The following is a 23,151-nucleotide window of genomic DNA, read 5'->3' as shown; positions in this document are numbered from 1 at the left end:
CTGAAAGTAACCATAAAACTTTGAGTGCTTGAGGTTGCTTTTCTTTTTATTTTTTAAATGTTTTATGCTGAATAACCTCTCTTTCTTTCTCCCCCCCCCCACCCCCCATTTGGTTAGCCTCATTAGAAAGAAGGCTGCTGGGCTGGAATCAGCAGCTACGATAAGAACCAAGGTGTTTGTGTGGGGCCTGAATGACAAGGACCAGCTGGGCGGGCTGAAAGGCTCCAAGGTACGGCCTGCTCCCTGGGACCCAGCAGGGTGGGGCACTCGGCAGCAGCCACACCTCGTGAAGTTTTTATAATAACTTTACTCTCTATATGTTGTGTTGTTTCTTTACATGAACTAAAAGACGTTATCAAATTACCCCTCAGAAGCGTCTCTCCTTGAAAAATTTTACTTTAGATATAATTGTCTTATTGTGGTCTTGTAAACTAGAAAATAAACTTTTGAAAAGATTTGACAAGCGCATAGATGAAAATTATAGACTATCGATAGATGTGTCTTGCCTCCTCTACAATAAACACTTTTGACTATCATGAACAAAATAATGTGTAAAAAGGCCGTAGTGGCCCACAGATGAGCAAGTTGTTGTCTCTGTCCTCCAGGTACTTAGTGCCTGAGATTCTTCAGGGTGAAGTAGCTTGCACAGAGAGAGAAGGCTTTGTGAGCACAGAGAAACAAGCAGAATGCACATGTGTGCACATACACACTTGCCTTATTCTCTGCAGGGCTTGTTGTGGGTGGAGAGCACCATGATCTCATTCACCTTGTCAGTAAACCATGAAGTGTGCACGGGAAGCCGTGCCACAGCCTGTGTGTTCACAATGTCCTTCATCCCCTAGGTACTTGGATGAGAGGTTAATTTGTATTTTGAGTTGCTTAGGAGAAAAAGACCATATTTTGAAAAGAATAGGTGTAAGAAATGATGCATTTGAACTGGAGTTGAATTCAGCATTCCTTATATTACTTAGTGTCTCCTGGCTGAGGAGTCACAAAGCAAATTCCTCTAAATTTTATTGCCCAGAGGCACTCTCTGTGTTCATGTGAGGTTATGCTTCCTGTTAGTGTTCTGTGAGACGTCACACCATACATTTTCTTTATTGCCTGCCATTTTGAGAAGCTGAGAAATGAAGTTAGAACTCATTCATTTGAACTCTTTCCTTTCAAGGTACAATTAATTTTTATCTGTATTGGAGCAGTCTTGAATTGCGTTTGTGTTTCAGTGTACCTGAGCTCGGTTTGGGAAGTGGACAGTGGACAGTGGGCAGTGAGCTGTGAGTGTCTCAGCTGTGGGAATGCAGGGCTGTCCTGGGGTCCCTGAGGTGCAGGCCATTGGTGGGAGCCTATGACCTTGCTCACTGCCCTACATGGAGTTTTCACTTCAAGGACAGAGTCGGTGTTCCACGGTTGTGATGAAAATCCTTTCTTCCACTGCAGTAGTGACTATTTCACCCATGGAATCATAAAGGTTTTTTAGACAAAGGGCCCTAGGAATTTTAAATTAAATTACATCCATCTACAATGGGAAATTTAAGCATATAATTTCTTAGAGATGTCAGAGTCAGAATCAGAGAATGAGCAGGACATGACTTGAAATAAGGCATAGTCTACAGGTGTGTGTTTTTATCTTTACATTATATGCATAGTCATCCCTCAGTATCCGTGGGGGATTTGTTCGAGGACTTCCTGTGGATACCAAGATCTGTGGATGCTCAAGTCCCTGACATAAAACAGTGTAGTGTTTGCATATAACCTATGCACACCCTCCCAAATACTGTATATCATCTTCAGATTACTCAGAATACCTAATTCAATGTAAATGGTATGTCAGTAGTTGTTATATTACATTGTTAGGGAATAATGGCGACAAAAATATTTGTACATATTTAGTACAGGTGCAATAAGAAATATTTTCAATCCATGAGTGGTTGAATTCATGGATACGGAACCTATGGATGCAGAGGACCAACTGTATTTTATTTTTCACCTTCTACTATGGAAATGCTCAGATGTACCCAGAGTGAATAGCTTCATGAACCCTCATGTCCCTGGTACCAGCTTCCATAGTTACCAGCAGCTGTCTACGTTTTTCTGTCTCTATCCTCCCATTCTCCCAACTCTGGTTTAAAGTAAATCACAGTGTATCATTTCATTCTTAAAATAGTCTAGTGTGAATCTCTAAGGGATAACCAATGCCTTTGGTTAATGTAACCATACATATTAGTAGTACAGTCATGTATTACTTAATGATGGGGATACATTCTGAGAAAGTTTTGGTCGGGTGATTTTGTCATTGTTGGAAAATGATAGAGTGTACTTAACACAAAGGTAGATGGTGTAGCCCGCTACACGCTCAGGCTATATGGTATAGCCTGTTGCTCCTAGGCTACAACATGGAACTGTACTGAATATGGTAGGCAGTTGTAGCTCAGTGGCATGTGTGTATTTAAACATAGAAAAGGTACAGTAAAAATACAGTGTAAAAGATAAAACATGGAACACCTGCATAGGGCACTTACCATGAATAATGGAGTTTGCAGGACTGGAAGTTGCTCTGGGTGAGTCAGTGAGAGAGTGGTGAGTGAATATGAAGGCCAGGATACCACTGCACATTACTGTAGACTTTAGAAACACTATATGCTTAGGCTACTCTATACAAAATATTTTTGTTTCTTTAATAATAAATTATTTGTAACTTTATGAACTTTTCACTTTTTAAAAAACTTTTTGACTCTTGTAATAATACTTAGCTTAAAACACAGACATACAGCTCTGTACAAAATATTTTCTTTACATTCTTATGCTGTAAGCTTTTTTCTGTCTTTAACATTTATTCCTTTACTTTTTAAACTTTTTTTGTTAAAAACTAAGACCCAAACACATACATTAGCCTAGCTAGGATCATAGTGTTACTCTCTTTCACCCCCACAAAGGAGGTAGCTGTCCTTTCCGGTGACAGCAGTGCCTTCTGGAATCCCTCCTGAAGCACCAGCCGCAGATTTTTTACAGTTAGCTTAAAAAACAAAAAAGTAGAAGGAATATACTCTAAAAGAATGATAGAAAGTATAGGAGAGTGAATATATAGCCCAGTAGCAGTAGTCCGTTATCGTGATGAGGTATTAAGGATTGTTCATATGTAGCTGGCAGCACAGAGGCTTGTTGACACCAGCATCACCACAGACACATGAGGAATAGGTTGTGCCGTGACATTGTCACGGCCAGGACACCACTAGGCAGTAAGGATTTTTCAGCTCCATTATAATCTACTGGGACTGCCATCGTATATGTAGCCTGTGTTTGAGTGAAATGTTATACAGTGCATGACTGTAATTCCTTGTATCATATAATAAGGTAACATAATTTTACACATGCGAGTAAAATTTTCTTTTTTTTTTTTTCTTAAAAACATTATGTTGTAGATAAAGGTTCCTTCGTTCTCTGAGACACTGTCGGCTTTGAATGTGGTACAGGTGGCTGGTGGATCTAAAAGTTTGTTTGCAGGTATGATTATTCTAATCTTAAAAAATTTTTAAATTATTCTTGGCACCAAAAAACAAAAAAGCTTTTAATGTTGTGAAAAGTGAGTCCTCTCCTGGCTGTTGTTCCTTGCAGTGACTGTGGAAGGGAAGGTGTACGCCTGTGGAGAAGCCACGAATGGCCGGCTGGGGCTGGGCATTTCCAGCGGGACGGTGCCCATCCCACGGCAGATCACAGCCCTCAGCAGCTACGTGGTCAAGAAGGTGGCCGTTCACTCAGGTACAAGCCAAGCACCAGCAGGCCTGTGCGGAGCGGCCTGTTGCTCCTGCTCCGTTGTTAACCAAAGCCCTAATTGGTGTCCTTACATTCTTTCTTAAGTTTTTACTTAGTAGGAATAAAAATTGGATAATGTAAATCTCTAAGTGGTCTAGAATTTAGTTATTGCTGCTAAATCAAGTTCTTTGCCTAAAAGTAGGCTGTTTTTCTGAGAAAGAGTCTATAACTTTCTTCAGATTCCAAAAACTATCTATGAACCCAAGTAATGAGAAAGATCCTTTAAAAAAAAAATGAAACCACTCTTTCAGTGTAGGGAGTGTTTATTTTGGAAGCACCCTGCTAGGCCTCTGAGGAATGGAACTGAAGTAGACACAAAGTTCTAATTCAGTTCATGCCTATGCTGAACGGGGCTCAGTGTAACCTGCATAACAGGAAATCCAAATCATGGTGGCTTAAGCAATATAGAGTTTTACTTTTCTCCTTTGTAAAAGTCCAGAGGTGGGGTCAGAGTCCATCCAGCAGGGCTCTGTCTATGAGGAGTGCTGGTCCTTTGTGTCCACCTTTGTGGGAAGATGGTCTTAGACTAGCTGTGGCCCCCAGAGTCCAGGGCCAGGCCTGGCAGAAAAGGCAAGCACTGCACAGTGTGCCCTCGTGCCCACGCAGCCCCCTCTCCAGAGCCCCTCCAAAGCCCCACTGATTTCAGTCACCATCTCCTGGGGGCAGAGGAGGCTGGGAAGTGGTGTTTAGCTGAGCACTTTAACATGGGGGTTCTGTTGGTACGGAAGGGGGAGAATGAGTTTTGGGAGGAGAAGCCGGGTCTGCTGTGATGTTCTCAAAGCCCAGGAGTTGGCAGGAACTCACTGTATAGGAGTGGTCATGCCTTTAATCCTGAAGCAGGCTCTATGGACTTTGAGAATATTCCATGCTGGGGAAAGAGCATAAGCTGACGTGTTTTGGGAAGAGTGAGTATAATGCATTAATTGCAAATGATTGAATAATTTCACTGTTGAGGTACAGTTCTCAAAAGCTTAAATTGACACTATTTTTACATTTTGTCTAATCACAAATTATTTTTACTTTTTTCATCTAAATTTTGATTTTTCATGTATTTAACATAATAGGAACCCCATTAATAATCAGTATTATTTTGCCTCTTTGCATATTCTTTCTAGAGTTAAAATTTGTAGTTTGGTAAAAATTCACTTATTTGGCACATATGTCCCGGAAAGCTTTCCTGCTAACTCCGCTGTTGATCCTGTTGAGTTACTCATTTATTCAGTTCACACTCATTGAGTGTGTGCTATATGCCAGGCAAAATAGGGAGCTATGCTGTGGGCTTTCTGTTCCCTGTCCTTTGGCAATCCGCACGTCTGTGAATGTTGCAGGTGGCCGGCACGCGACGGCTTTAACTGTCGATGGAAAAGTGTTTTCGTGGGGCGAAGGTGACGATGGAAAACTTGGACACTTCAGCAGAATGTAAGGGTACTTTCTTTAGTCTCATTTGCTAATAAGAAACTGTTTCTGACTGATACTCTTGAGAGTTATTTTGCAGAAAATTAAAATAGAATAGATTATGGAAATGGATCTTAAACAAAATTTTTTTAACACAGCTGTTTGTGTTTTAGTCTCACCGGTTCTGCTTTAAGGTTTGATAGTTGATCTGTGGATCTTGTGTTGACTACATGTGCATCAGTATAGATGTCTTTTTTCCTTCGTCTCTAAGAAGGGACGGATTGACTGTAGGGAGCTGATTTCATCTTGTTGTAGGAACTGTGACAAGCCAAGGCTGATCGAGGCCCTGAAAACCAAGCGTATCCGGGATATCGCCTGTGGGAGCTCGCACAGCGCGGCCCTCACATCCAGCGGAGAACTGTACACCTGGGGCCTCGGCGAGTACGGCCGGTTGGGACATGGGGATAATACGACACAGCTAAAGCCCAAAATGGTGATTATATGCATTTTTGTTGCTTGCAGAAAGCTTACCATCTGAAGATGTCAAGAGAAAATAAGCTTTGAGTCTAGGAAAGTTCATAAAGATGTGTGCATGGTTGGCTTTGTCTGTGGGAAAATCCCTTGCTTTCTCCGTGCCTGTGCTTGATTCTGTTTTTAAATTTGTAATTGAGTAGGTGAAAGTCCTTCTCGGTCACAGAGTAATCCAGGTTGCATGTGGGAGTAGAGACGCACAGACCCTGGCTCTGACAGATGAAGGTGAGTGCCTGGCATGATTCTGTGCTTCTGGGTGGGTAGGAATGATATGAAACGCTGGCCTGAAGTATATGTATATTCTTAAACCTAGGTTTGGTATTTTCCTGGGGTGATGGTGACTTTGGAAAATTGGGCCGGGGCGGAAGTGAAGGCTGTAACATTCCCCAGAACATTGAGAGACTAAATGGACAGGGGGTGTGCCAGATTGAGTGTGGAGCTCAGTTCTCCCTGGCACTCACCAAGTCTGGAGTGGTGTGGACATGGTATGTAAACGTCCTCCCTGTCACACTGTGTGTGCTTGTGCAGGTGCGTGCAGGGAACCTGGGCCTCACACCAGGCCCATCCCGGCGTGATTGTGACCTGTCATATTTTTACTTATGCATGCATCTTTGTCCTTTAAAGGATATTGAGTTGGGATTAGTGACAACAGTACAGGAAGAAATTTCCCATTGTAACTGGGTCATTTTGAAAATACTAGAAAAATTTTAGGCCACTTACCTTTCCTGTTTGGGTGAGATTTATCGGAAGGGTTTCTTCTGCTGAAGCCTAAGGATAAATGGAGCAAAATAGCCTTCTGAATCCTTTGATCCTGAAAAAGTTAACATGTATTTCTTGTAAAAGCTTATTTCATTAATATGCAAAAGAGCAAGTGCCTGGACTGGCCTTGGATGGTGTGTCAGGCCTTAGTGCCAATGTCATGACCAGAGGCAGCTTGAGAAAGATGTATACCAGACAGGACTTTGGATAGGCGTTATATGAAAACCTACAACAGTAACTTAAATGTTGTAAAATATGTATTAAGGTATTAAGGTTTTTCCCAGCTGACTTAACAAGTTAATTTGAATTAGTGATGTATGATTTTGAATATAAGTTTGAAGACCTTGGGTGCTGTGTGTGATGTCATTGAGCTGGCTGTGAAAGATGTGAGACAATGAGTGTCTTCTTGTATAGCATTGTCAGACCATAACCGTATTGTAACACTCCACCATTGGCCTTCTCTCAGGGGAAAGGGCGATTACTTCAGGTTGGGCCACGGCTCTGACGTGCATGTGCGGAAACCGCAGGTGGTGGAGGGGCTGAGAGGGAAGAAGATTGTGCATGTGGCTGTCGGGGCCCTGCACTGCCTGGCGGTCACGGACTCGGGGCAGGTAAGGCTGCAGGTGGCCTGGGGGTGGCGTGCCATCCTGAGTTGGGGCACATGGGGGTCACAACATGGCCTTCGTCCTGTTGAAATCACAGCTGTTGATGAAATCAGCTGAGTCTTACTGCTTGGAGAACCATGAGGGTGGGACCTGTGTCTTTTGCCCACTGGTGTATCTGCCCGCTCTGCAGCAGGGGTTCGGGGCGGGGTCCTCAGAAAAGAGGCGTTCCCACTCTGAAGTCCACGTGAAAAGTGTGTGGAAAGATTGTTACTTTTGAAGATGCTCCTACTGCAAGGTATTAGCAAGACTTTCCTTTAGAGAATTGCTAACTGGTGAGGAGGGATACACGCCTCATTTTAGAGACAGAGCTAGTGCCTGACAAGTGTTACACTCTCTTCTGCTTGGAGAAGCATATGCTATGACTGGCTTGTGGATATTCAATTTTAAATTTTATTTATGGAAACAAAATTACCATTACTGTATTTTAGTCAAAATGAATTATACTTTATAATTCTATAAGGCCAAGAAGCAACTTACTTGAAAAATGAGCATATTGTTTTTGGTCATTTTTCTTTGCAAAATAAAAGGGAAAAAATTATTGCACTTAGTTGAAGAGAGGACCTTCTGTGTGTCTTGCAACAAAACAGAACTGGATTAATATTAAGAAAATACTTGTTTTATAGGTATTAGCAAGCATTTTCATGGTTAGATTTTCTTCAGAATTGTAGTACACTGATGCCATTTTGTAAGATTGTGAAATGGTTTGTTTTTACCTTTAAGAACTCAATTCTTTCAACTACCGTGGCATACACGTTAAGCATTTTGAAGTAAAAATTACCTTAAAGAAAATGCCCTGAAATGTTGAAAAATTATAAGCTCTTTTCGCCTCGTAAACAGGTGTATGCTTGGGGTGACAATGACCACGGCCAGCAGGGCAATGGCACGACCACAGTTAACAGGAAGCCCACACTCGTGCAAGGCTTAGAAGGCCAGAAGATCACGCGCGTGGCTTGTGGGTCGTCCCACAGTGTGGCGTGGACAACTGTGGATGTGGCCACGCCCTCTGTCCACGAGCCTGTCCTCTTCCAGACTGCAAGAGACCCTTTAGGTGCTTCCTATTTAGGTAACACAAATTTGTGTCTTCTCTGAGATTTTTCTGTAGGTTATGGCAACCTTATAGATTTATTTAATTGTGCCAACACATTAGAGGTTGTAGTGCCGTGTTAACTGCATTATGAATCTAAAGACATAGAAGAATTATGGTATGCTCTCATGCGATTTATCCATGCTGGAATGAAAATTTTAGAAGAACGTATGTTGCTGATTCTTGTATTTATGATCAGGTAAACTCACAGCGCTGTACTTCTGTGTAAACAGGACTCCTAATAATTGCCTGAGAGATACAGGCACTGTACTGGGCTCTTTTGTATTTTTTAACAGCTTTATTCAGTTATAATTGAATGTAATAAACTGCACCTATTTAAAGTATGCATTTTGATCAACTTTGGAATACGTATGATCAATGAAAGCATCACCACAATCAAAGATAATGAACTCATACACTGCACCAGCGTTTCTCTCTGGCCCTTTGTACCCCTCCCTTTTGCTTTTAACTCCCCTCCTCCTTCCTGCCATATGCACCAACTTAATTTCTGTCACTATAGATCAGTTTGCATGTTTTCTTGTTGTTGTTGTTTGATTGGGTTTTTTTTGTTTTTGTTTTTTTTTTTTTTGTAGACAGGGTCTCACTCTGTTGCCCAGGCTGGTGTTTTCTTGTTGTTGTTGTTTGATTGGGGTTTTTTTTTTTTTTTTTTTTTTGTAGACAGGGTCTCACCCTGTTGCCCAGGCTGGAGTGCAGTTGGCACGATCTTGGCCCACTGCAGCTTCCGCCTCCTGGGCTCTAGTGATCCTCCCACCTCAGGCTCCCGAATAGCTGGGACTACAGGCACATGTCACCATGCCTGGCTAATTTTTGTTTGTTTGTTTGGTGGAGAGAGGGTTTTGCCATGCTGCTCAGGTTGGTCTTGAACTCCTGAGCTCAAGTGATCCTCCCATCTTGGCCTCCCAAAGTGCTGGGATTATAGGCAGGAGCCACCGTGGCAGGCCAGTTTGCATGTTTTACAGCTTACTACAAATAGAATCATACAGCATATACTCTTTAAAAATCTTACTTTTCCCACTCAGCATAATAATTTTGAGATTCACTTATGTTGCATGTATCTTTTTAAGTTGTTGAATAGTATCTTAAGATAAACAAATGCAATTTGTTTATCCATTTATCTGTTGATGAATGTTTGGGCTGTTTCCAGTTAATTATACAAGTGAAATTGCTAATGGACATTTCCATACAAGTTTGTGTATGGACATCCACTTGAAATTCTCTTGGGTAAACTCCTAGGAGAGAAGTGGTTGGATCATATGGTAGGTGTATGTCTAGCTTCTTAAGATCTCTACATACTGTTGTGCAAAGTGGATGTTCCAGAGGTCCAGATTCTCCACATTTTTGTCAACCCTTGATAGGTTCAGTCTTTAATTTTAGTTATACTGATAGATGTATGGTGGTATCTCATTGTGGTTTCAATTTGCATTTCCCTAGTAACTAATGATCTCAAGCATCTTGCTTATTTACGAATCAGATACCTTTTTTGGTGAATGTCTTTTCAAGTCTTTTTCTATATTTAAATAGGTTGATTGTTTTCTTACTGAGTTTGAGAGTTCCTTATATATTTTGGGTTACAAGTCCTTTGCCTAATGTAGAATTTGCTAATACTTTCTGTCAATGTGGCTTGTCATTTTATTCCCTTCACAGGTGACTCTTAAAGATTAGAAGTTTTTAATTTTTATGATGCCTATTTTATTCATTTTATTCTCTTGTAGAGCGTATTTTTGATGTTGTGTCTACAAAACCTTTGCCTCAGTCAAGATTATAAAGATTCTCTGTGTTCTGTTATAGAAGTTTTATAGTTTTAGATATGTGTATCTATGACCAGTTGATTAAATTTTATATATGGTGGTAGGTTCAGATTGAAAGGCTTTTTTTGGCATGATTGTCTAGTAATTTCAGTTGTATTTGTTGAAAAACTATGCTTTTCCTACTGAATTGCCTTTTGCCTTTGTCAGAATTCAGTTGTCTATGGATGTATGGATCTATTTCTGGACTCTCAGTACTGTTTCACTGATTTATTTGTGGATTTTGGTGGCAATGCCACATTGTCTTGATTACCACAGCTTTATGAAAGGCCTGAACTCAGGTTGCAACAGTTCTTTAGCATTGTTCTTTTTCAAATATATTTTGGCTGTTGCAGACCCTTTGCATTTCCATATAACTTAAAATGAGCTTGTCAGTTTTTATAAAACCGCTTGCTTGGGATTTTGGTATGGATTGCATTAATTCTGTAAGTCAATGTGGAAAGGATGGATTCACAGTATTCAGTCTTCTAACCCATGAACATAGTGTTTCTCTTTATTTGTTAGGTGTTTAGTTTCTCTCAGCAATGTTTTCTAGTCCCAGTGTTGTATAGGTCTTGCATATCTTTTGTTAGATTATTTCTAAGAATTTCAGATTATTAAATGGTCTCTTAAAAATTTCATTTCTTCTGTAATGGGAATATTCAGATTGCTCTTCTACATGCTCAGCTAGCATGTAGAAATAAATACAATTGCTTTTTTTTTTTTTAAAGTGAACCTCATCTTGTCATACAAATATTTTGTTTTTTCCCCTTATCTCTCAGGAGGGGACATTTAGGCTCCAGCAGCATCTGCTTTTATGAATAAATGGAATGTGATCTTCTAGCTGTGTTAGTTACTGGCTGTATGAACTGGGGCGAGTGGCTTCGCCTTCCTGTGCTGTCTTCTTTTCTGGGGTAGATGAAAATAAGGCTTGACTCTCATCTTCTCCTTTCTGGTTCAAATTACTCAGTATCTTCTTAATGTATAGCTCTTTTCATGTCACATTATATGTATAACTTTTGAGTCTGGCTTTTTCCACTCAGCCTAATCCTCTGGCGATTCATCCAAGTTGTTACATATTACGTAGTATGTTCAGTATTCCATCGAATACTCAACCATCAAAGGACATTTGGATTATTTCTAGGTTTTGACTATTACAAATAAAACCTCCATGTCATTCATATACAAGTGAATGTGAAAATTCACTTTATGTGAAAATAAGTTCTTATTTCTTCGACATAAATGCCCAAGAGTGTGATTGTTGGTCATATGGTAATTATGTTTAGTTTGATAAGAAACTGCCAAACTGTTTTCCAGAATGGCTGTGCCATTTTATATTCTCATTAGCAGTGGAGGATGATCCAGTTTTTCCCATATCCTCACCATCTCTTTAAAATGTAGCCGTACTGATAGATAGGTCATTATATCTCATTGTGGTTTTAATTTATATTTTCCTTATGGCTAATTATGTTAAACATCTTTTCATGTGCTTATTTACTGTCCATATCTCTTCTTTGGTAAAATATGTCTTCATGCCCTTTTCTAATTGGCCTTTTTTTTTTTTCTGTTGAGTTTAGAGAGCTCATTATATATTCTAGATGTTTCTAGTCCTTTGGCAGATGTGTGTTATGCAGATATTTTCTCCTGGTCTCTAGCTTGTCTTTTCATTTCCTTTCATATAACAAAAGTGTTTAATTTTGATGAAGTCTAATTCGTCAGTTTTTTCTTTTATAGATCATACTTTTGGTGTCAAGTCTAAGTATATTTTTGCCTAGTGCTAGTTCCTAAAGACTGTCTCCTATTTTTTTCTAAAAGATTTATAGTTTTGTATTTTCTACTGAAGTCATGATCCATTTGGATTTAATTTTGCATAAGGTGTAGACTTAGGCTGAAGTTTGGGTTTTTTGTCCATAGACGTCCAGTTGCTCCACCACCACGTGCTGAAAGGCTGTCCTGCCTCCACCGAGTTGCTTTTGCATATGTCAACAGTCAGTGAGGCATATTTGTGTGGTTCTATTTCTGGGTTCTCTGTTTATTCCATTGATTCTTATGCCAGTACCACACAGTTTTGATTATGGTATTACAACAACTTTTGAAATTGGGTAGACTCGTTCCTCCTTCTTATTTTTCTATTTCTATTCTTGTTCCTCTGCCTTTCCATATACATTTTAGAATAATCTTGTCTGTCGACAAAAACTCTCGCTGGAATTCTGGTAGAAATTGCATTAAATCTGTGTATCAATTTGGATGAGTTGACATAGACACATGTCCCAGCTCTGCTTGGCTCCCTCCCTCTGCTGAGACCTGGGAGTTCTCAGGGAAGTGAGCCTGATGAGACTTTATTGGTGAACATCTTCTCTCTTTGTTGTTTTGTATTATTTTTTGTCTTGCCTTACCGGGGTAAGAAAATACAGGTAGTTATTGTAGCATTTTCATAGCTTGTATGTATATAACAAACTGTTGTAAGTGCATTTTATAAAAGCACCTACATCTTTTTCCAGTTACAGTGGAACTTTGCTGAAAATAGCTTCTGTATTGAAGTATGGATAAGTGGTTTTCTTATTCTGAAGGCCTGTTAATGAGCCTGATAGGTGCTCTGTGAAATAGCAAAATGCAGATTGCAGTGTGTTTTGGAACTAACCTGTAAGGTCAGATTTTATAAAAATAGAGCAAACTGTGATTTTAAAAACAAAATGCAAATTTTATTTTCCTCTTATAGGCGTGCCTTCAGATGCCGATTCTTCTGCTGCCAGTAATAAAATAAGTGGTGCGAGTAATTCTAAGCCAAATCGCCCTTCTCTTGCCAAGATTCTCTTGTCATTGGATGGAAATCTGGCCAAACAGCAGGCCTTATCGCATATTCTTACAGCACTGCAAATCATGTATGCCAGGTAGGCTTCTGTGCTAATTTTTGAAATTCTGCAATTATGTGAGCTTCGGCTTTTTGTGATTTCTTTTTTGTTTTCATTGATCAGATGTCTCCAAGAATGTTGTATTATTGTCTTTAAATGCTGTGTGTTTTAAGTCACATGTTCTTTGATGGTGATTGGTGATATCTTTGTGTGTGTCTTAATGGGCATTGAAATATGAATTAGAAAACTAACTTGAACATTTTCACTATTCTTTTTGACCAGTAGACTCGAACCATTAATATTCGGGGGAAGAAAAGAAGAATTAGGTGATACTAATTTATAGTGATGTCTAAGACGACTTAGCGTCCCCCTCGCTCACTTGAGAAGGCTGAGTTTTGCCAATGCGGCATTTTGCAGTATTTTTCTGCTGCTTTCCCACAGCCTAGATAAGTTGCCCATCTACTAATGTATCACACATGTGGACCTGACGGGTGTTCTTACATGGGAAAATTAGTTTCAGAACAAAAACAGTCATTCAGTAGAGGCCATTGAGTCCTTGCTGCTCAGTATGTGGCTTTCAGTAAACACAAAATTGCCTGCTGGTCAATTATCCAGCCCTCAGGCTCTCACAGCAGCCCAAGAGGATTTCTCAGGGGGAGCCAGAGTCTCATTCTGGTCTGGTTTTTATGTTTGGCAGTTTTTCACCTGCCATTACTCTGGTTTTTCAAATAAATAGGATCCAGAGTAAACATTTTAGCTATTAGCCAAAGGATACATGGTAATAATGTTTGATATTTTCCCAAAACTCTTTTACATGTATTCAGTAAAAATGAGGAAATGCCTCAGTGTGTGCTAGTCCTGCCTCGCCACTTCCTGTGGTGCAGTGGAGAAGCGGCAGCTCACCACAGGCCTGGCTTTGTGTCCTGACAGAGATGCCATAGTCGGGGCCCTGATGCCGGCCGCCATGATGAGCCCGGTGGAGTGCCCCTCATTCTCCTCGGCGGCCCCTTCTGACGCATCTGCGATGGCTAGTCCCATGAATGGAGAAGAATGCATGCTGGCTACTGATATTGAAGACAGACTGAGTCCAAACCCATGGCAAGAAAAGAGAGAGGTAAAAGCGAATCGTAAAGCAATGTTAATCAGAAAGGAAAAGGTGGCTACTTTGTGTCTAGGAAAGTCTCATTCTGTCATTTAGTTTAGGCTGTTTCTGTGCCTCCCGCTTTGATTTTTGGCTTTACTTAGAAGAATATTCTCTTTAAAGGAGCTTTTAAAGTGCTTAAGTGGAATTGGCTTTCTTTTTTAAAAAAAACCATTAAATGCAAGTTCACAGTCCTTTATCTGCAATTCTGAAACCTTGAAGTTCTGATAGTCAAGAATTTTAGTAACTTATTTTGGAGGAAATAACCAACTTGAAGATATGTGAACTCATTTTAGTCTGGTTCATGTGACCTGCTGTGAATATTAATAGTTTTTCTTGAAAATATGAATGTACTTGACTTTGCACAACTGTCCTAGGCCCAACTGGGGGTGGTAGTGGCTATGTCGGGTAGGCACGATGTTAACTCTGTAAAATCTGGAACATTCTAAACAGCCCAAGTAGTTTTAGATAAAGCATTTGGGACTTGAGTAGGAAATGTGTAATGTTGTTGAGTTTTTCCACTTAAACTTCCCCTACTATGCACTGTTCGACTAGATTGTTTCCTCTGAGGATGCGGTAACCCCCTCTGCCGTGACTCCATCGGCCCCCTCAGCCTCCGCTCGGCCGTTTATCCCAGTGACGGATGACCTGGGAGCCGCAAGCATCATTGCAGAAACCATGACCAAAACCAAAGAGGTGAAGAGGCGTTCTTCTTTAACTTTGTATTGTGAAATAATCTTAAATGTACACAGAAGTAGAAATAGAACTTAGGAGTTGAACACAGTCTATTCCCATCCCATTCACCTGGGCTGTCCACTTGTTAGCATCTTCGAAGCATTTGTGGGAATGTCGCGGGACACAGTCCCTGTCACTGCTTACTGCTTCCGCGTGTATTCCTTATCAGGACTGCAGCTTGATCCAGCGTTACTTTCAAACCCACAGACATATTCAGATTTTGCTCATCATCCCAATAGTATCCTTATAGGTCTAGCACTCAACCTAGGATTGCACACTGCCTCTTTAGTCTTCAGTGTGGAATAGTCCTTCAGTTCTTCACTTTGACAGACACCACAGGAATGGTGCAGAATTCTTTTCATTGCCTCCATTGGGACTCATGCATTGTTGATTTGCTGCATCATTGGTGATACAGCTTGTCACTTGGTTAAAGGTCTCTGCCAAGTTTCTCCACTGGAAGTCAGTAAGTGTGTTAAGTACTCATGGGGAGATACTTTTGAGATCATATCAATGTCTTGTTCCTCATCATACTTTTACCTCCCAGTTTTTAGCATCTTAAAGATTCTAGCTGAATCCGTTATTACTGTGGTGGTTGTCACATTTTCATTTTTCACATTTATTGTTACTTCTGGAATGTAATTGTTGCCCTTCTTTTGCAAGAGAGAGCTTTCCCTTCTCATCTGTCTGTCTTCTACCTACCTACCTACCTATCTACTTATATTGTATAGATTCAGGAGTTCCTGTTTTAGTCAAATAGTGACATTTGTTACCATCATTATTTGACACTCAAAGTGTCCTGGACTTGGTCATTGGGACTCCTGTGGACTGGTCATTGGGACTCGGTCATTGGGACTCCCGTGGACTGGTCATTGGGACTTGGTCATTGGGACTCCCGTGGACTGGTCACTGGGACTCGGTCATTGGGACTCCCGTGGACTGGTCATTGGCACTCCGGTGGACTGGTTCCATTGTCTGATGTGTCCCCGTAATTCTTAGGGCTTTTCCTTCATTTCTGGCACAACTGTGCTCTAGACTTATCTTTCACCTACCCTGCCCCTGCCTGGAATCAGCCATTTCTCCAAGAAGCCATGGTTTCTGCTAGTGGCTTATAGGATTTGGAAACCAAGATCTGGGTGCTTGCTAAACTAATTGTTACTGAGTGTCTTTGGTTAGGCCCTCTCAGCAAATAGACCTGTACACATGAGCATTTATTTATCCTTCTGCATTTATATAATAAAAACCATTAACAGCCCAAATCAGTACTTTTAATTCCAGTCCAGTACCACAGGGCTTATTCCTACTCTCCCTCTTTCCAAATGTTTTTGGTGTATAATGCTTTTATATGTTGCTAGATTTGGTTTGCTGCTATTTTGTTGAAGATTTTTGCATCTATATTCATAAGGGATATGGCTCTGTAGTTTTCTTGTGATGTCTTTGGTTTAGATATTATAGCAATACTGGCTTCCTAGATTGAGTTGGAGGGTGTGTCTTTCCCTTCTGTTTTTTAGAAGAGTTGGTGAAGGATTCGGGTTAATTCTTCTTTAAATGGTTGGTAGAATTTTATCTGTTCTTCTGGCATATTCCCATCATTCTTTGAGTATTTCCTTGCTTTTTGGCACAACATAAAATTCCAGGCTCAACAAGATGTCTTATGCTCCAACATAGGAATCAGTTGTTTTTCTGAGAAGTCCTAGTTCTTTCTGGTGGAGAAGGGCATTTAGAGGTAAAGATCTGGGCCGTTTGTGTGCTTGTTGCTGTTTGGGTGACAGAGCTAGAGAATGAATATGTGTGTGTGTAACATAATAGGTACATACATCAGTTTTTGTTTTTTGTTTGTTTGTTTGTTTATCTTTAGACAGGGTCTTGTTCTGTTGTCCAGGCTGGAGTACAGTGGCACGATCTTGGCTCACTGCAGCCTCAACCTCCTGGTCTCAAGCCATCCTCAGCCTCCCAAGTAGCTGGAGCTACAAGTATGCACCACCATACCTGGCTAATTTTTGTATTTTTTTTTCTTTTTGGAGATAGGATTTTGCCATGTTGCCCAGGCTGGTCTTGAACTCCTGGGCTCAAGTGATCTGCCTGCCTCATCATCTCAAAGTGCTGGAATTACAGGCATGAGCCACCATGTTTGGCCTACATCAGTATTTATGTTGTTATATATTTACGTATATGGAAAACCACCGGTTCACACCAATATAATTGATTGTAATCCAACTGGGATTCATTCTAGTTTTCACCCTTTTTGTGTTTATAATTTTCTTCTCTGAAAGTGGGAAACCTGGCTTGTGTCATCAGCAGGCTGTTTACTTACAGTTCAGTCCCCTTAGATAACCAACCTCCAATCTTGGCTGTCCCCACTCCGTGGTGGGCACCCTTCTTCCTCTGTACAGCCTCTGGCACTCAGAACCAGTCTGCCTCCATGGACCTCCATGGTCACCCTATGTGACCTCTGGCCCTCCCCCCACCTCCATGTTGACCCAGAGTGTGGCACCTTCCTCACTTGGCCTGGCTGTGTCTCTCCAACCCCCCATGTGTGGATGCCTTCCCCAGCCCGCCGAGGTGCTCCCCACACCAGGCCAGCCCCTGCTCATGTGTACTCCCTTGCCAGCCTTCCCACCTTGGGGACAAACACTTTTTTTTTTTTTTTTTGAGACGGAGTCTCGCTCTGTCACCCAGGCTGGAGTGCAGTGGCCCAATCTCGGCTCACTGCAAGCTCCGCCTCCCGGGTTCACGCCATTCTCCTGCCTCAGCCTCCCGAGTAGCTGGGACTACAGGCGCCCGCCACCACTCCCAGCTAAGTTTTGTATTTTTAGTAGAGACAGGGTTTCACTGTGTTAGCCAGGAAGGTCTCAATCTCCTGACCTTGTGATCCACCCGCCTTGGCCTCCCAAAGTGCTGGGATTACAGGTGTGAGCCACCGCACCCGGCCAAACACTTTATTTTTAATTACATTTGGAACCCTTGATTTATTATGCTGTTACTGCTGGCAGAAAATATGTTCTACGGAAATTATTTATAACCATTCATGGTAATAAGCCTCTATTTATGAATTAGGTGCCTGGAATCAACTTCTCATTTTTGGCAGTCTCCTGGTTTGAGGGTTTAATGCAGATCTTATTCTGAGGAAGGCAACATTTTTGTTTTAGGTAAAAGGATAATATGATTTATTTCCCCCCAATTTATTTATGAGACATAGGCATTATCCAGGTTGTAACCCTGTATTTCTATTCAGTTTTGGCTTGACTCATGACTTTAAGGCAAAGCAATTTTAATGTTAGTATTAAGCTATAATTCATATTTAAGGATATGCCGCTAGTGATTTTCTTCCTCAGCAGTTCTTCTAGACATATTTTCTGTGTGTGTGTGCATGTTTTAAGACACCCTCGTAAAAAAAAAGGTAGGTGCATTTCAATCTCAAGACTAAAGAGATTCTTGTTGATATGTTTCACTGAATGCTTTTGCTGTCTTCAGTGAGTTATGTTCTGGAATGTCATCATTTGTAATGAATTTCACTTACTCCTTGGGTCTCTATGCAGAGGCAGTAGCAAGGTCTGTTTCCCTAAAGGGAGAAGAACTTTGTTCCTAAATCAGAGTGGTGTGGTTTCCAGGGCCCACCGGTTGGTTCATGTTCCCCTTAAGGGGAACGTGTGGGGCTGTCCTTCCCCCAGCTTGTTTATGTTTGTGGAAAGAGTTGCACTGGATTTGCTGAGATCCAGAAAGCAGGAGAGAAAAGTGGCACTTCCCTGGCTCTCGTTCTACCTCTGGGGAGCCAGACTCTGCCTGGGGGATGAGAAGAGCTTGACATACTCCTGCTCCGCACAGGGTCACAGTGGTTCCCATGCTGGGTTGGAAGTGGTGGGAGTCCCTGGCTCTGACAACGGCCTTTCCCCTTTCCACAAGCTCAGCCCCAGTGCTGCCCTCCAGGAGGCTCCTGTGTGCCGACAAGCCGGGTGGGGTCGGCCATCCTGGGCAAGGCACCTCCAAGCCGTGGGAGCTGGGGGTGCAGTGATGCTGGGAATTGGCTCATAGCAAACAAGGAGAGGAGGTGAAGGATCAAGATGCGGTATGTTTAGGCTGACACGGCAGGAATGGGAGGTATACGAGTGGTAATGAGAAGACTTTTATGTATGATGTTTTCAGTGAACTCGAGTGAGAGAGACTATGGATAGCGTGTTACATGCCAGTAAGTCACTTGAAATAAGATTCCAGGAAAGAATTATGGAGAGGACCTAGACAGAATATATACAATTATAGAATACAAATTTAGTTTATAAACGATTCCCAAGCATATCTTATGGGTAGATTATACAGGACGCAGCTTCATTCCAAAACTCCCCCTGTAGTATCTGCCTATGATCCAAACTTGGTCCCAGTAATAAATTGTCATTTCTTTATAGCTTAAGTCATCCCTTTTTGATAAATACCGTTGGTAATACAGCAGTTAATTGGTCTTGAAAACATAGCACATGGCTTGGTGGAGATTTTAGGGGCCGTCATTTCTTCATCTGTTTCTTAAGGTCTTAAACACCTTCAGGTTTCTTACTTGTTGGCATTCATGTGTTCTCTGAGTTTGTTGGGTAAACTAGTGACTGTTTATCTCTTAGCATATTATTCCTCATGTTAATTGTTGGATGTCCTTTGACTTAGGATGTTGAAAGCCAAAATAAAGCAGCAGGTCCGGAGCCTCAGGCCTTGGATGAGTTCACCAGTCTGCTGATCGCGGATGACACCCGTGTGGTAGTAGACCTGCTCAAGCTGTCGGTGTGCAGCCGGGCCGGGGACAGGGGCAGGGATGTGCTCTCCGCAGTGCTTTCCGGCATGGGGACCGCCTACCCACAGGTGAGTTTCAGGGAGGGCAGGGCCATCTGACTCCACCTCCTCCACGTTGGGCCACCCTCCTCTCCAAGGGAGAGCTGCTATGGATCACCGGTGATCTTGTGCTGGGTTTTATCCTAGTAGACAGCAGGTTAGGAGCACTCCTTTAGAATAAAATGTTTTAGCACTTACCCCAGTGACATCCCTTACCTGTTTTTTGTTTTTTGTTTTTTTTGAGACAGAGTCTTGCTCTGTCGCCCAGGCTAGAGTGCAGTGGTGCCATCTCAGCTCACTGCAAGCTCTGCCTCCTGGGTTCACACCATTCTCCTGACTCAGCCTCCCGAGTAGCTGGGACTACAGGCGCCCACCACCACGCCTGGCTAATTTTTTTTTGTATTTTTAGTAGAGTCGGGGGTTTCACCATGTTAGCCAGGATGGTCTTGATCTCCTGACCTCATGATCCACCTGCCTCAGCCTCCCAAAGTGCTGGGATTACAGGAGTGAGCCACCGTGCCTGGCCCCTTTACGTGTTTTATAACTGATTTGTGCATCTTTTTAAAATGATTTGTCAGAGTTCTTTAAGTCCCTTTTCTGTCATATGTCTTACAGTTTCCACCCCAGTTTATCTTTTGATATTAGTTTGATATTTTTTGCCATGTAGAAATTTTTAATTATTATATGGTCAAATCTGTCAGTTTTTTTCATTTATGCCTTCTGAGTTTTGTATTATGCTGAAAAAAAAAAAATGCTTGCTTATGTGACATTGTTTTTAATAAATTCTTCCAAATTTTCTTCTAAGGTTTTTGAGACAGTCTCCTTCACCTGGGCTGGAGTGCAGTGGTGCGATCTCAGCCTCCCAGGATCACCTCTACCTCCCGGGATCAAGTGATTCTTGTACCTCAGCTTCCTTAGTAGCTGGGGTTACAGGCGTGTGCCACGATGCCTGGCTAATTTTTGTATTTTTAGTTGAGACAGGGTTTCACCATGTTGGCCCGGCTGGTCTCGAACTGCTGACCTCAAGTGATCCACCCACCCCGGCCTCCCAAAGTGCTTGGGATTACAGGCATGAGCCACCACACCTGGCCTTCTTCTAATTTTTTATGATTTCATGTATTGCTTACATTTTTTAGCCACCTGGGATTTATCTTGATGTAAGAGTAAAGTAGGGATCAGGGATTCAACTTTACTTTTTTTCCTAGATGGTAAACTGGTTGGCCTAACATCATTTATTGAATAGTTCATCTTTTCCCTGGTGATTTAAAAACAAGCTTTATCATATTGTAAATTCCTGTATGCATTTGGGTCTATTTACAGAACTTCTTAGTCTCTGATACTATGGTATTTTAACTATTATAGCTTTAAAATGCCTTTAAATATTTGGTAGCACTGGGTCCATAGGACTTTGTCATTGTGGGAATGTTCTGGACCAGAGCCATCTGGGACCATTGGCACCAGCCACATATGGCCACTGAGCACTGGAATATGGCTAGTGCACCTGAGGAAGTGAAGGTTTTAAAACACTCCACTTGAGGCACATGTGGCTAGTAGCTGTTGAATTGGTCTGTAGGTCTGCAGTATAAAGTGAGTGTCTTATTAGTATGTCTTAGAAATAGGACTGGTCAGTCCTAAAGGCCATGGGCTTCCTTAAGAGCTCTTCTTTATCAGCAGCCATGCTCTGCCCTGCCAGGGAGCCTGAGATGTCCTTCCTGGCTGCAGACACTTCATGCGTTTCTCTGGGTGGCTACTTTGTGTGGAGGAAAGTCTTACTCTGTCACTTAGTTTAGGCAGTTTCTGTGCCTATTATGATTTTTGGCTTTAGTTAGAAGAATATGCTTTTTAAAGGAACTTCTAAGGTTTTTAAGTAGAATTATATTTTTTAAAAAAATCATTAAACGCAAGTTCATAGTCCTTTATCTGCAATTCGGAAACGTTAAAGCTCTGATAGTCAGAAATTTTAGTAACTTACATGATCACCAAAACGATAAAGTACTTAAGTAGAGTTGAGCAGTCTTGAAAGCACAGCAAAGGTTTGCTGGATATTGTAGGGGCTTGTTATTTCTTCATCTGCTATTCATGAAGAACTAAAAAACTGTAGGTTTCGTTTTTTGAGACAAGTTACTTGGCATAATTCTAAGAGATGAAATCGAGGTGAATTACCATAAGCACTGTTATTATTTTTCATAAGTTTGTTGCATTTGTGAGAGGCAAGGATATGAATGAGAACTTTGATTTAAAATAATGCTGAGCGGGGGGCGGTTCCAAGATGGCCGAATAGGAGCAGCTCCAGTCTACAGCTCCCAGTGTGAGTGATGCAGAAGATGGGGTGATTTCTGCATTTCCAACTGAGGTACTGGGTTCATCTCACTGGGGCTTGTCAGACAGTGGGTGCAGGACAGTGGGTGCAGTGCACCGAGCATGAGCCAAAGCAGGACGAGGCATTGCCTCACCTGGGAAGCGCAAGGGGTCAGGGAATTCCCTTTCCTAGCCAAGCAAAGCTGTGATGGAAGGCACCTGGAAAATGGGGACACTCCCACCCTAATACTGTGCTTTTCCAACGGTCTTAGCCAAAGTCACACCAGGAGATTATATCCCGTGTTTGGCTCCGAGGGTCCCATGCCCATGGAGCCTTGCTCATTGCTAGCACAGCAGTCTGAGATGGAACTGCAAGACAGCAGCAGGGCTGGGGGAGGGGCGCCCACCATTGCTGAGGCTTGAGTAGGTAAACAAAGTGGCCCAGAAGCTTGAACTGGGTGGAGCCCACCACAGCTCAAGGAGGCCTGCCAGCCTCTATAGACTCCACCTCTGGGGGCAGGGCATAGCTGAACAAAAGGCAGCAGAAACCTCTGCAGACTTAAATGTCCCTGTCTGACAGCTTTGAAGAGAGTAGTGGTTCTCCCAGCACGGAGTTTGAGATCTGAGAATGGACAGACTGCCTCCTCAAGTGGGTCCCAGACCCCCGAGTAGCCTAACTGGGAGGCACTCCCCTGTAGGGGCTGACTGACACCTCGCATGGCTGGGTACCCCTCTGAGACCAAACTTCCAGAGGAATGATCAGACAGCAACATTTGCTGTTCTGCAGCCTCCACTACTGATACCCAGGCAAACAGAGTCTGGAGTGGACCTCCAGCAAACTCCAACAGACCTGCAGCTGAGGATCCTGACTGTTAGAAGGAAAACTAACAAACAGAAAGGACATCCACACCAAAACCCCATCTGTACGTCACCATCATCAAAGACCAAAGGTAGATAAAACCACAAAGATGGGGAAAAAACAGAGCAGAAAAACTGAAAATCCTAAAAATCAGAGTGCCTCTCCTCCTCCAAACGCAGCTCCTCACTAGCAATGGAACAAAACTGGATGGAGAATGACTTTGATGAGCTGAAAGAGGAAGGCTTCAGACGATCAAACTTCTTTGAGCTAAAGGAGGAAATTTGAACCCATGACAAAGAAGTTTAAAACCTTGAAAAAAGATGACACTAATGGCTAACTAGAATAACCAATGCAGAGAAGTCCTTAAAGGACCTGATAGAGCTGAAAACTATGGCATGAGAACTACGT

The 23,151-nt window shown here is 42.0% G+C and overlaps 1 protein-coding gene across 1 annotated transcript in view; it reads left to right on the top strand.

Annotated features, from left to right (window-relative positions):
* Positions 1-23,151, top strand: part of HERC2 (HECT and RLD domain containing E3 ubiquitin protein ligase 2) — a 162,790-nt gene that overhangs the window by 89,932 nt on the left and 49,707 nt on the right. Inside the window, exons 49-61 of the mRNA XM_058427697.1 lie at positions 118-229; positions 3,420-3,501; positions 3,613-3,756; positions 5,139-5,229; positions 5,521-5,698; positions 5,880-5,961; positions 6,050-6,221; positions 6,962-7,106; positions 7,998-8,223; positions 12,769-12,940; positions 13,832-14,015; positions 14,598-14,738; positions 19,425-19,616. Of these exons, the coding sequence (XP_058283680.1) occupies positions 118-229; positions 3,420-3,501; positions 3,613-3,756; positions 5,139-5,229; positions 5,521-5,698; positions 5,880-5,961; positions 6,050-6,221; positions 6,962-7,106; positions 7,998-8,223; positions 12,769-12,940; positions 13,832-14,015; positions 14,598-14,738; positions 19,425-19,616 (1,921 nt within the window). The remainder of the gene's footprint in view (positions 1-117; positions 230-3,419; positions 3,502-3,612; positions 3,757-5,138; positions 5,230-5,520; positions 5,699-5,879; positions 5,962-6,049; positions 6,222-6,961; positions 7,107-7,997; positions 8,224-12,768; positions 12,941-13,831; positions 14,016-14,597; positions 14,739-19,424; positions 19,617-23,151) is intronic.

Source organism: Hylobates moloch, unplaced genomic scaffold, assembly GCF_009828535.3.
Source record: "Hylobates moloch isolate HMO894 unplaced genomic scaffold, HMol_V3 SCAFFOLD_14, whole genome shotgun sequence".
In the NCBI taxonomy this organism is placed as follows: Eukaryota; Metazoa; Chordata; class Mammalia; order Primates; family Hylobatidae; genus Hylobates; species Hylobates moloch.
The sequence above is the reverse complement of the archived record's forward strand: the minus strand, read 5'-3'. Positions and strand labels throughout refer to the sequence as shown.